Source organism: Molothrus ater, chromosome 36, assembly GCF_012460135.2.
Source record: "Molothrus ater isolate BHLD 08-10-18 breed brown headed cowbird chromosome 36, BPBGC_Mater_1.1, whole genome shotgun sequence".
Classification (NCBI taxonomy): domain Eukaryota; kingdom Metazoa; phylum Chordata; class Aves; order Passeriformes; family Icteridae; genus Molothrus; species Molothrus ater.
Genome location: NC_071663.1, coordinates 76787 through 90254, shown reverse-complemented (window position 1 = coordinate 90254; position 13468 = coordinate 76787). Strand labels below are relative to the sequence as shown.

The window sequence follows — 13468 nt, the reverse complement described above, 5'->3', positions numbered from 1 at the left end:
CCCCAAAAAACCCCGAGATTCCTCCCCAAATTCCCCCAAAAATCAGGGACAGAGCTCTGGGATAGACGGGAGCCTGAGGGGGGAATGGGGTGAGACCCCTCCCCAAATTCACCCTGAGACCCCTCCCCAAATTCACCGAGACCCCAGACCCAAAAACCCCCAAAAAACCCCAAAAAACCCCCAAAAAACCCCAGGATTCGTCCCCAAATCCCCCCAAAATCAGGGACAGAGCTCTGGGACAGGGGGGGATAAAGGTGAGACCCCTCCCCAAATTCACCCCGAGACCCCTCCCCAAATTCACCGAGACCCCAGACCCAAAAACCCCAAAAAAAAACCCAAAAAACCCCAAAAACCCCCGAGATTGCTCCCCAAATTCCCCCCAAAAATCAGGGACAGAGCTCTGGGATAGACGGGAGCCTGAGGGGGGAATGGGGTGAGACCCCTCCCCAAATTCACCCCGAGACCCCTCCCCAAATTCACCGAGACCCCAGACCCAAAAACCCCAAAAAAAAACCCAAAAAACCCCAAAAACCCCCGAGATTCCTCCCCAAATTCCCCCCAAAATCAGGGACAGAGCTCTGGGAATAAACCTTGGACGGACGGGAGCCTGAGGGGAACACGGGGTGAGACCCCTCCCCAAATTCCCCCAGACCCAGTTTTGGGGGTGTCCCCAAGCCCCCAGACCCATTTCAGGTGATTCTCCACCCCTTCCTCAAGCCCCCAGACCCATTTCTGAGTTCTCCACTCCCTCTTGAAGACCCCAGACTCAGTTTTAGGGTCTCCATTCCCCCTTCCCCAAGCCCCCAGCCCCATTTCAGGTGATTCTCCACCCCCTCCCCAAGCCCCCAGCCCCATTTTCAGCCTCCCCCCCATTCCCCCCGAAGCCCCCAGACCCATTTCAGGTGATTCTTCACCCCTTCCTCAAGACCCCAGACCCATTCCTAGGGGTGTCCCCAAGCCCCCAGCCCCATTTTAAGGCTCCCCCAAAGCCCCCAGCCCCATTTTAAGGCTCCACCCCCCCCCCCGAAGCCCCCAGCCCCATTTTAAGGCTCCCACCTCCTGCCCCGAAGCCCCCAGCCCCATTTTAAGGCTCCCCTGAAGCCCCCAGCCTCATTTTAAGCCCCCCCCCTCCCGAAGCCCCCAGCCCCATTTTAAGGCTCCCCTGAAGCCCCCAGCCCCATTTTAGGGGATTTTCCACCCCCTCCCGAAGCCCCCAGCCCCATTTTAGGCCCCCCCCCCGAAGCCCCCAGCCCCATTTTAGGCCCCCCCTGAAGCCCCCAGCCCCATTTTAAGCCCACCCCAAGCCCCCAGCCCCATTTTAAGCCCCCCCTCCCGAAGCCCCCAGCCCCATTTTAAGGCTCCCCCCAAGCCCCCAGCCCCATTTTAAGCCCCCCCCCACCCCAAGCCCCCAGCCCCATTTTAAGCCCCCCCCCCTCCCGAAGCCCCCAGCCCCATTTCCAGGCCCCACCCCAAGCCCCCAGCCCCATTTTAGGCCCCCCCTCCCGAAGCCCCCAGCCCCATTTTAAGGCTCCACCCCCTCTCCCTGAAGCCCCCAGCCCCATTTTAAGCCCCCCCCTCCCGAAGCCCCCAGCCCCATTTTAGGCCCCCCCCCCCAACGCCCCCAGCCCCATTTTAAACCCCCCAAAGCCCCCAGCCCCATTTTAGCCCCCGCCCCCCCCCCGAAGCCCCCAGCCCCATTTTAAGCCTCCCGAAGCCCCCAGCCCCATTTTAGCCCCCGCCCCCCCCCCCGAAGCCCCCAGCCCCATTTTAAGCCCTCTCGAAGCCCCCAGCCCCATTTCCAGGCCCACCCCAAGCCCCCAGCCCCATTTTAAGCCCCCCTCTCCCAAAGCCCCCAGCCCCATTTCAAGCCCCCCCCGAAGCCCCCAGCCCCAATTCCCGCCGTACCCAGCAGCCCCTTGGGGGGGCTCCTCCCCAGGGCGGAGTCGTCGCAGCAGCGGGGCCGGCCCCTCCCCCCCCCCGGCCGAGCCCCCTCCCCGAATTTGGGGCTCTCGGGGGGGTCCCCGAGGGGCGGATTTGGGGGCGGGGGTCCCGCGGGGGGGTCTCAGGACCTTCTCCAGCTCCTCCATCAGCTTCAGCTGCTGCCGCCGCTCGTACTCCAGGCGGGTGAACTCCCCCCGCCGGGACCCCTCCCCAAATCGGTCCTCGGGGGGGCGCTGGGGGGGCTCCAAAGGGGGGCTGGGAGGGATAGAAGGGTCAGGACCCCTCCCCAAATTCAGGACCCCTCCACAAATTCGTTAATGGGGGGAAAATGGGGGAAAAATGGGGAAAAAGGGAGAGAAAGGGAGAGAAAGGGAGAGACCCCTCCCCAAATTCACCGAGACCCCTCCCCAAATTTGTCATCGGGGGGGCGCTGGGGGGGCTCCAAAGAGGGGCTGGGAGGGGGGGAAGGGTCAGGACCCCTCCCCAAATTCGTTAAGGGAGGGGAAAAGGGTCAGGACCCCTATCCAAGGGGGAAAATGAGGGAATGAATAGGGAAAAACGGGGGAAAAAGGGAAAGACCCCTCCCCAAATTCCCCCTTGAGGGGATGGAAGGGTCAGGACCCCTCCCCAAATTCATCAAGGGGGGGGAAATGGGGGAAAAAGGGGGAAAAATGGGGAAAAAAAAGGGAGAAAAGGGAGAGAGAGGGAGAGACCCCTCCCCAAATTCAGGACCCCTCCCCAAGTTTGTTTAGGGGGGGAAAATGGGGGAAAAATGGGGAAAAATGGAGAAAAATCGAAAGACCCCTCCCCAGATTCACCCAGAGACCCCTCCCCACATTTATCATCAGGGGGGAGCTGGGGGGGCTCTAAAGGGGGGCTGGGGGGGGGAAAGGGTCAGGACCCCTCCCCAAATTCAGGACCCCTCCCCAAATTCATCAAGGGGGGGAAATAAGGGGAGAAAAGGGAGAGACCCCTCCCCAAATTTGTCATCGGGGGGGCGCTGGGGGGGCTCCAAAGGGGGGCTGGGAGGGGGGGGAAGGGTCAGGACCCCTCCCCAAATTCGTTAAGGGAGGGGAAAAGGGCCAGGACCCCTCCCCAAATTCGTTAAGGAGGGGGAAAATGGGGGAAAAAGGGAAAGACCCCTCCCCAAATTCCCCCCTTGAGGGGATAAAAGGGTCAGGACCCCTCCCCAAATTCGTTGAGGGGAAGAAAATGGGGGAAAAAGAGAGAAAAGAAGGAGAAAAGGGGAGAGACCCCTCCCCACATTTTGGACCCTTCCCTAAATTTTGCACCCCCCATATTTTTGGGAGCCCCCTCCCCACATTTTGAATCTTCCCCCCCCTTCCTCCATTCTTAGGACCCTCCCCCCATTTTTGGGACCCTCCCCCCATTTTTGGGAGCCCCCTCCCCACATTTTGAATCCCCCCCCCCCCATTCTTAGGACCCTCCCCCCATTTTTGGGAGCCCCCTCCCCACATTTTGGCCCCTCCCCCATTTTTGGGAGCCTCCCCCCATTTTTGGGAGCCCCCTCCCCCCATGTTGGGCCCCTCCCCCCTCTCACCGTTCCGGTTCCGGTTCCGGTTCCGGTTCCGGTTCCGGTTCCCGTTCCTGCCCCGCCCCCCAGAGGCGGCGCTGCCGCAGGGGGGGAGGGGCGCGGCGGGGGGGGGAGGGGTCGGGCTCGGAGTCATCGAGCTGGGACAGACGGACAGGGGACAGACATGGGGACACGGGGACAGACAGGGGGACAGCATCCCGCAGTGTCCCCAGGGCCACCTCCACGCCCTCCCTGTCCCCACAATGGCCCCAATGTCCCCAATGTTGTCCCCAATGTCCCCTCAATGTCCCCGATCTCCCAATGTATCAGTGTCCCCAAATATCCTTAATGTCCCCAATGTGTCCCCTCAATGTCCCCAAAACCCCCAATGTGTCCCAAATGTCTGCAATGTCCCCAAGGTCTCCAATCCCCCCAATGTGTCCCCAATCTCCTCAATGTGTCCCCAAATGTCCCCAAAACCCCCAATGTGTCCCCAGTGTCCCCAAATGTCTCCAATGTCTCCAATCCCCCCAATGTGTCCCCAGTGTCCCCAGTCCCCCTCAACGTCCCCAATGTCCCCAAAACCCCCAATGTGTCCCAAATGTCTGCAATGTCCCCAACGTCTCCAATCCCCCCAATGTGTCCCCAAATGTCCCCAATCCCCTCAATGTGTCCCCAATGTCCCCAATGTCCCCAAAACCCCCAATGTGTCCCCAATCCCCTCAATGTGTCCCCAATGTCCCCAATGTCCCCAAAACCCCCAATGTGTCCCCAATCCCCTCAATGTGTCCCCAATATCCCCAAAACCCCCAATGTGTCCCCAGTCCCCCCCAACGTCCCCAATGTCCCCAATCCCCCCAATGTGTCCCCAGTGTCCCCAATGTCCCCAATCCCCTCAATGTGTCCCCAAATATCCCCAACATCCCCAATGTCCCAACGTGTCCCCAACGTCCCCAATCCCTCCCAACACCCCCAACACCCCCAATCCCCTCAATGTGTCCCCAATCCCCCAATGTGTCCCCAACATCCCCAATGTCCCCCAACGTCCCCCAATGTCCCCATCTCCCCAGTGTCCCTAATCCCCTCAATGTGTCCCCAACGTCCCAGTGTCCCCAATGTCCCCAATCCCCTCAATGTGTCCCCAAATATCCCCAACATCCCCAATGTCCCAACGTGTCCCCAATGTCCCCAATCCCCCCAATGTGTCCCCAACATCCCCAATCCCCTCAATGTGTCCCCAATGTCCCCAATGTCCCCATCTCCCCAATGTCCCCAATCCCCTCAATGTGTCCCCAATGTCCCCAATCCCCCCAATGTGTCCCCAACATCCCCAATGTCCCCCAATGTCCCCATCTCCCCAGTGTCCCCAATCCCCTCAATGTGTCCCCAACATCCCCAGTGTCCCCAATGTCCCCAATCCCCTCAATGTGTCCCCAATGTCCCCAATCCCCCAACGTCCCCAATGCCCTCAATGTGTCCCCAAATATCCCCAATATCCCCAATGTCCCAATGTGTCCCCAGTGTCCCCAATCCCCCAATGTGTCCCCAACATCCCCAATGTCCCCAATGTCCCAATGTGTCCCCAATGTCCCCAATCCCCCCAATGTGTCCCCAACATCCCCAATGTCCCAATGTGTCCCCAACGTCCCCAATCCCCTCAATGTGTCTCCAAATATCCCCAACATCCCCAATGTCCCAACGTGTCCCCAACGTCCCCAATCCCCCCAATGTGTCCCCAATCCCCCCAATGTCCCCAATCCCCCCCAATGTCCCCAACGTCCCCGCTGTCCCCGTACCTTACAGAAGAAGCCCACGCTGGCTCGCTGCCCCCCGCTCCCCCCCTCGGTTGGGGACCCCTCCAGTGAGTCCCCTTCTCCTTCCTCCTCCTCCTCCTCCTCCTCCTCCTCTTCCTCCTCGTCCTCCTCCTCGTCCTGGCGGTGCCGCCGGTGTCCCCGGGGTGTCCCCTTGTCCCCAGGGGACAGGGACGCGTCGCTGGTGCCATCCCCGCAGGCCCTGGCCCGGAGGGGCCCCTTGGGGGACTCGGGGGGCGCTGGGGGGGGGCGGGGGGTCTCTGCTGGGGGAGGGGAGGGGGGGGTTAATGGCACCAAAGTGGGACAAAATGGCAGCAAGGTGGCCCCAAAGTGACACTAAAGTGGCAGCAAAGTGGAGCCAAAGTGACACCAAAGTGGCAGCAAAGTGGCCCCAAAATGGCACCAAAGTGGAGCCAAAGTGGGACCAAAATGGCACCAAAGTGGGACCAAAGTGGGGCAAAAGTGGCAGCAAAGTGGGGCAAAAGTGACACCAAAATGGCACCAAAGTGGCCCCAAAGTGACACCAAAATGGCACCAAAATGGCAGCAAAGTGGCACCAAAATGGCTCCAAAGTGGACCAAAGTGGCACCAAAGTGGCCCCAAAATGGCACCAAAGTGAAGCCAAAGTGGGGCTAAAGTGGAGCCAAAGTGTCCCCCAAAGTGACACTAAAGTGGCCCCAAAGTTGCCTCAAAGTGACACAAGGTGGCACCAAAATGGCAGCAAAGTGGCACCAAAGTGGGGCCAAAGTGACACCAAAGTGACACCAAAGTGTCCCCCAAAGTGGCACCTAAGTGGCACCAAAGTCACACCAAAGTGGGGCAAAAGTGGCACCAAAGTAGCCCCAAAGTGGAGCCAAAGTGGCACCAAAGTGGCACCAAAATGGCTCCAAAGTGGCACCAAAGTGGGGCCAAAGTGTCCCCCAAAGTGGCAGCAAAGTGGCACCAGTGTCCCCCAAATTTGACCCAAATTACCCTAAACCTGACCCGAATTTCCCCAAATCTGACCCCAAATCTGACCTAAATTTCCTCAAATCTCACTCAAATCTCACCTGCTCCTCCTCCTCCTGTCCATCAGTGAACCTCAGCGAGCTGCAGGTCTCAATCTGACCCAAATTGACCCAAATTTCTGCAAAATCTCCCCGAATTTTCCCAAATCTCCCCAAATTTGCCCCAAAATCTCACCTGCTCTTCCTCCTCCTCCTCCTGCCCATCAGTGAACCTCAGCGAGCTGCGGGTCTCAATCTGACCCCAAATCTGACCCAAATCTGACCCGAATCTGAGCAGAATTTCTGCAAAATCTCCCCAAATTTCCCCCAAATCTCACCTGCTCTTTCTCGTCCTCTTCCTCTTCTTCCTCCTCTTCCTCCTCCTCCTCCTCCTCATTCCACAGATTTCCCCAAATCTGACCCAAATCTGACCCTACTCTCACTGGAATTTCTGCAAAATCTCCCCAAATTTCCTCGAATTTCCCCCAAATCTCACCTGCTCTTCCTCGTCCTCGTCCTCCTCCTGCCCGTCGGCGAACCTCAGCGAGCTGTGGGTCTCAATCTGACCCAAATTGACCCAAATTTCTGCAAAATCTCCCCGAATTTTCCCAAATCTCCCCAAATTTGCCCCAAAATCTCACCTGCTCTTCCTCGTCCTCGTCCTCCTCCTGCCCGTCGGCGAACCTCAGCGAGCTGCGGGTCTGAATCTGACCCCGAACTTCCCCAGATTTCCCCAAATCTGACCCAAATTTCTGCAAAATCTCCCCGAATTTTCCCAAATTTCCCCCAAAATCTCACCTGCTCTTCCTCGTCCGCGTCCTCCTCCTGCCCATCAGTGAACCTCAGCGAGCTGCGGGTCTCAATCTCACCCCAAACTTCCCCAAATTTCCCCAAATTTCCCCCAAATCTCACCTGCTCTTCCTCGTCCTCCTCCTCCTCCTGCCCATCGGCGAACCTCAGCGAGCTGCGGGGTCTCAATCTGACCCCAAATTTTCCCAGATTTCCCCAAATCTGACCCAAATTTCCCCAAATTTCCCCCAGATCTCACCTGCTCTTCCTCGTCCTCCTCCTACTCCTGCCCGTTGGTGAGCCTCAGCGAGCTGCGGGTCTCAATCTCACCCAAATTGACCCAAATTTCTGCAAAATCTCCCCGAATTTTCCCAAATTTCCTCGAATTTTCCCCAGATCTCACCTGCTCTTCCTCGTCCTCCTCCTCCTCCTGCCCATCAGTGAACCTCAGCGAGCTGCGGGTCTGAATCTTACCCCAAACTTCCCCAGATTTCCCCAAATCTGACCCAAATTTCTGCAAAATCTCCCCGAATTTTCCCAAATTTCCTCGAATTTGCCCCAAAATCTCACCTGCTCTTCCTCCTCCTCTTCCTCTTCTTCCTCCTCCTCCTCCTCCTCTTCCTCTTCTTCCTCCTCCTCCTCCTCCTCCTTCCCCAGATTTCCCCAAATCTGACCCAAATCTGACCCGACTCTCACCGGAATTTCTGCAAAATCTCCCCAAATTTTCCCAAATCTCCCCGAATTTCCCCCAAAATCTCACCTGCTCTTCCTCGTCCTCGTCCTCCTCCTGCCCGTCGGCGAACCTCAGCGAGCTGCGGGTCTGAATCTGACCCCAAACTTCCCCTGATTTCCCCAAATCTGACCCAAATTTCTGCAGAATCTCCCCGAATTTTCCCAAATTTCCTCGAATTTGCCCCCAAATCTCACCTGCTCTTCCTCGTCCTCCTCCTCCTCCTGCCCGTCGGCGAACCTCAGCGAGCTGCGGGTCTGCACGGGCACCTGGCTGGGCGAGAAGCGCCTCAGGTGCGGCAGCGTGTCCACATCGTGGGGAGGGGTCAGCACCCGCGTCAGGGGCGGCAGCCGCAGCTCCGCGGGCCGGGGTCTCCTGGGGCTGCGGGGAGGAGCTTTCCGACCCCCCCCAGTGGTCGCGACTCCTCCCGCTGATATCGCGACAGAACCCGCGGTTCCTGCTGTTGTTGTTGTTCCTCCTCCTGCTCCAGGTGTCGAATTTCCCGCATTGTTGCTGCTTCCTCCTCCTCCTCCTCCTCCTCCTTTTCGGGTGGGCGCTGGAGAGCCCGGAGGGTTTTTTGGGGAGCTTTTGGTGGATTTGGGGAGGGGGATCACCCAAGCCTGGGGGGCTCCGTGGGGTCTCTGCTCCAACAGAAGCCGCTCCTGCTGCTGAGTCAAACGCTGCATGTCCAACTGCAGCGAGCTCAGCGCCGCGCTCAACCTGGCCACCGCAGCTTCGTATTGAGGGGCTTGAGGGGGCTTTGGAGAAGCCCCCAGACTCAATTCATCCTCGGGAAGGGCGGGAGGAGAAGCGCCCTCCTCGTTTTGCCGCAGCCGCTGCAAAGCGTTTTGCCCCAGGCGCTGCCGGTGCTTGGCGAAAATGGCCTCGATTCGCTTCTTTTGAGCCTCGATCGCTCGGCGCTTTTCTTCCAAACGCGCCCCCAGTTGCGACATCTCCACGCTGAGACCCCCGCCCGATTCTGGGGGACCCCCGGGGGTGGTGGAGACCCCCCCCGAATGAAGGCCGGGACCCCCGGGTGGGTTTGGAGGGGCGGCTTCTTCCAGTTTCTTCTTGCGTTCGGCGAAGTTGGTCATGGCTCGAGCCGGGTTTTGGGAGTTCTGAGGAGAATTTTGAGGAGGATTTTGGGGAGGGTTTTGGGGAGGGTTTTGAGGAAGGTTTTGAGGGGGGTTTTGGGGGTTTGCGGGAAAATTCTGAGGGTTTCCCGGCGCATTTTGAGGCTCCGGGGAATGGAGGAAGAACGCGTCGGGGGCTCCGTCCGGGAGGAGGCGCTCGGAGCTGTGGATGATCTGCAGCGCCTCCTCGATGCTGGGCGGCCCGGGGGCCTCGGCGACACCGTTGGGGACACTGGGGACGGGGGCGGCCCTGAGGGGGTGGCGGGCGTGGCTGAGGCTGTCGGAGCTGGCGGAGCGGGCCAGGGTCCCCGCAGGGACCCCCACGGGGTTGCCCATGACGATGTCGACGTCGCTGTCGAGGCCGAAGGGGATGCTGAAGGACACGGCTTGGGATAAAGGGTGGCTGGATATAAAAATAAAAATAAAAATAAAAATAAAAATAAAAATAAAAGGGGGACACACACAGCCCAGAAGTGTCCCCAAGGTTGGTTCAGTTAAAATCTGCACCGGAGCTGGAGGGAAAAGCAGCGAAAATCGGCGCGAATTTGAGGGAAATCGGCCCAAGTTTGAGGGAAATCTGAGGAGAATTGGGTTTGAAGCGGCCAAAATTTGAGGCAGATTGGATTCAAATCAAGGCGAATTTGGCGTGGATCACCTCAAATCTGAGCCAAATCACCCCCAAAACTGACCCAAAACTGATCCAAGTCACCTCAAATTGGACATAAATCACTCCAAATCTGATCCAAGTCACCTCAAATTGGACCCAAATCTGATCCAAATCTGACCCAAATCTGACCCAAATCTGATCCAAATCAGCCCAAATCCGACCCCAAACTGACCAAAGTCACCCCAAAACTGACCCAAAACTGACCCAAGCCACCCCAAATTGGACTCAAATCACCCCAAATCTGACCCAAAACTGACCCAGATCACCCCAAATCTCACCCAAAACTGACCCAAATCACCCCAAATTGGACCCAAAACTGACCCAAATTTGACTCAAACTGATCCAAATCACCCCAAATCTGACCCAAATCTGATCCAAATCACCCCAAATCTCACCAAAACTGACCTAAGTCACCCCAAAACTGACCCAAATCACCCCAAATCCGACCCAAAACTGACCCAAGTCACCCCAAATCGGACTCAAATCACCCCAAATCTGACCCTGATCATCACAAATTGGACCTAAATCATCCCAAATCTGACCCAAATCTGATCCAAATCACCCAAATCTCACCCAAAACTGACCCAAGTCACCCCAAAACTGACCCAAGTCACCTCAAATTGGACTCAAATCATCCCAAATCTGACCCAAATCTGATCCAAATCACCCCAAATTGGACCTAAATCACCCAAATCTGACCCTGATCATCACAAATTGCCCCAAATCTGACACAAATCGCCTCAAATCTGATCCAAAACACCCCAAGTTCACCCCAAACCCCCCCAAAATCCCACTGGGATCCCCCCCAAACCCACCTGGGACCCCCCCAAATCCCCCCGGGACCCCCCAAATTCACCCTCAATCCTCCCAAATCCCCCTGGGACCCTCCCAAATCCCCCCAAATCCTCTCAAACTCCCCCCAAAACCCCCCCAGGACCCCCCAAACCCCCATGGGACCCCCCCAAACCCCCCAGGACCCCCCAAACCCCCTCACCTGAGGGGTCTCTTGCTCCAGCCCTTCCCGAAGGCGTCGCCGTGGGGGAGGGAGGGGGAGTGGGGCAGGAGCCCTTTGGGGGGGGGGGGGGGAGAGAAAATGGGGTCACCCCCAGACCCCAGTGACCCCCCCAGACCCCAAACCCCTCCCAAGTTCAGAGACCCCCCCAAAAAATCCCAATGAGCTCCCCAGGATGCCCCAAAAACCCCAAAATCCCTCCCAAAAAAACCCCAAAATTTCCACCCAGGACCCCCCAAATCCCTCTCTGGGACCCCTCCCCAAATTTTTGGGGTCCCCCAATGACCCCCCCAGTTCAGAGACCCCCCCCCCCCCCGAAAAACCCCAATGAGCTCCCCCAGGATGTCCCAAAAACCCCAAAATTCCCCCCAAAAAAACCCCAAAATTCCCCCCAGGACCCCCCAAAATCCCTCCCAGATCCCCCCAAATCCCCCAGGACCCTTCAAAATCCCCCCAGGACCCCAAATCCCTCTCTGGGACCCCTCTCCAAATTTCTGGGGTCCCCCAATGACCCCCCCAGTTCAGAGACCCCCCCCCCCGAAAAACCCCAATGAGCTCCCCCAGGATGTCCCAAAAACCCCAAAATTCCCCCCAAGAAACTCAAAAATCTCCCCAGGACCCCCAAAATCCCTCCCAGATCCCCCCAAATCCCCCAGGACCCTTCAAAATCCCCCCAGGACCCCAAATCCCCCCTCTGGGACCCCTCCCCAAATTTTTGGGGTCCCCCAATGACCCCCCCAGTTCAGAGACCCCCCCCCAAAAAATCCCAATGAGCTCCCCCAGGATGCCCCAAAAACCCCAAAAACCCTCCCAAAAAACCCCAAAATCCCTCCCAGGACCCCCCAAATCCCCTCTCTGGGACCCCTCCCCAAATTTTTGGGGTCCCCCCAGATTTTGGGGGGGTCTTACCTGGGGGTTGCCCCCCCCCTGCCAACAGGGGGTGTCGGAAGTTGAAGCCAGGGGAGCTGTGGGGGCGGTCATGAAGGGGTTAAAGAACCCAAAAAAACCCCAAAATCCCCTCAAAAAAAATCCTAAATCCCCCCCAAAAAACCCCAAATTTCCCTCCTTCAAAAAATCCAAATCCTCCCAAAATCCCTCCCAAAACCCCCAAAATTTACTCCAAAAAACTCCAGATTTCTCCCTCAAAAAGCCCCCTAAAAACCCCCAAAATTCCCTCCGAAAAACCCCAAATTTCCCCCTCAAAAAAGCCTGAAATTTCTCCCTGAAAAACCCCAAAAATCCCTCCCTCAAAATCCCCCTAAAATCCCCTCAAAAAAACCCCAAAATTCCCCCTAAAATACCCCAAAATCCCCCCTCAAAAAACCCCAAAATCCCCTCAAAAAACCCAAAATTCCCCCTCAAAAAAACCCAAAATCCCTCCCTCAAAAACCCCAAAATCCCCCCAAATTCACCAAAATCCCTCCCAAAATTCCCCAAAATTCCCTCAAAAAAACCCCAAAATCTCCTCCAAACCCAGATATTACCCCAAAAAACCCCAAATTCCTTTCCCAAACCCCAAAATCCCCTAAAATCCCCCCAAAATCCTCACCTGCTTTTGGGGTTTGGGGCATCAGCAGCACCTGGAGATTCTGGGGAGGGGGGAGGGGAAACATTGGAAGGACCCCCCCAAATTTGGGGTGTCAGGACCCCCCCCCCAAAACCCTAAAACCCTTTGGGGACCCCTCCCCAATTTGGGATCCCCCCAAAATTTTGGGGTCCCTTTCCCCACATTTTTCGAGTCCCCTCCCCTTTTGATCCCCCCCATTTTAGAACCCCCAAATTTTGGGACCCCTCCCCAAAATTTGGGGTCTTCCCTTCCTGACCCCCCCAAATTTTGGGTCCTTTCAGTCCCTTCCCCTCAGTTTTAGGCTCCAAATTTTTGGGACCCCCTCCCTATGTTTAGGGTCTGACCCCCCCAAAATTTTGGGGTCTCCCCTTCCTAATCCCCTCCAAATTTGGGGTCTCCCCTACCTGACCCCTCCCCAAATTTGGGGTCCTTTCAGTCCCTCCCCCTCAATTTAAGCTCCACATTTTTGGGACCCCTTCCCCATTTTTAGGGTCTGACCCCCCCCCAAAATTTGGGGTCCCATCCCCAAATTTGGGGTCTCCTCGTACCTGAGGTCCCCCCCCAGCTGCCGGGGGGTGACAAAGGGGGGTCTCAGCACCTCGAAGCACAGGAACAGCTCGGCCAGGAAGGCCCCCACGTTCAACTGGGGGCACAGGAGGGGTCAGGGGGGGTTCCCAGTATGGACCAGTATCCCCCAGTATCCCCCAGTACCCCCCAATCCCTCCCAGTTTATCCCAATTCTCCCCCTCAGGGTTGGCGGCCATTTTGTCCCTTGGCCCTCATTGCTTCCAGTCCCTCCCAGTTCATCAAATTTCTCCCAGTTTCCCTCAGTTTCTCCCAGTTTGCCCAGTTTCTCCCAGTTTGCCCAGTTTATCCTAATTTGCCCCAGTTTCTACCAGTTTATCCCAGTTTCCCACATTTTCTCACAGTTTGTCCCGGTTTTTCCCAGTTTCTCCCCAGTTTAACCCTGTTTTTCCCTCAGGATTGGCGGCCATTTTGCTCCATTTCCCTCATTGCCTCCATTCCCTTCCAGTTCACCAAATTTCTCCCAGTTTATCCCAGTTTTCCCCAGTTTCCCCCAGTTTATCCCAGTTTCCCACATTTTCTCACAGTTTGTCCCAGTTTAACCCAGTTTATCCCAGTTTATCCCAATTCTCCCCCTCAGGATCGGCCGCCATTTTGCCCCATTTTCCTCATTTCCTCCATTCCCTCCCAGTTCACCAAATTTCTCCCACTTTATCCCAATTTGCCCCAGTTTCTACCAGTTTATCCCAGTTTCCCACATTTTCTCACAGTTT

General features: G+C 57.2%; 2 protein-coding genes across 2 annotated transcripts in view; one reads left to right on the top strand and one right to left on the bottom strand.

Annotated features, from left to right (window-relative positions):
- LOC118697417 (eukaryotic translation initiation factor 3 subunit G-like) overlaps positions 1–437 on the top strand; it is a 9319-nt gene extending 8882 nt beyond the window's left edge. The window contains exon 11 of the mRNA XM_054518121.1: positions 391–437. Within this exon, the coding sequence (XP_054374096.1) occupies positions 391–437 (47 nt within the window). The remainder of the gene's footprint in view (positions 1–390) is intronic.
- Positions 438–564: 127 nt separating this feature from the next.
- The window catches only part of CAMSAP3 (calmodulin regulated spectrin associated protein family member 3), a 32179-nt gene continuing 19275 nt past the window's right edge, over positions 565–13468 (bottom strand). The window contains exons 10-26 of the mRNA XM_054518144.1: positions 12669–12813; positions 12153–12192; positions 11513–11568; positions 10586–10658; positions 7989–9327; positions 7822–7881; positions 7346–7491; positions 7071–7236; positions 6914–7024; positions 6769–6834; positions 6611–6664; positions 6469–6528; positions 6336–6389; positions 5272–5622; positions 3503–3633; positions 1906–2196; positions 565–607 (exon numbers count right to left, since the gene is read on the bottom strand). Coding sequence (XP_054374119.1) covers positions 565–607; positions 1906–2196; positions 3503–3633; positions 5272–5622; positions 6336–6389; positions 6469–6528; positions 6611–6664; positions 6769–6834; positions 6914–7024; positions 7071–7236; positions 7346–7491; positions 7822–7881; positions 7989–9327; positions 10586–10658; positions 11513–11568; positions 12153–12192; positions 12669–12813 — 3186 coding nt within the window. The remainder of the gene's footprint in view (positions 608–1905; positions 2197–3502; positions 3634–5271; positions 5623–6335; positions 6390–6468; positions 6529–6610; positions 6665–6768; positions 6835–6913; positions 7025–7070; positions 7237–7345; positions 7492–7821; positions 7882–7988; positions 9328–10585; positions 10659–11512; positions 11569–12152; positions 12193–12668; positions 12814–13468) is intronic.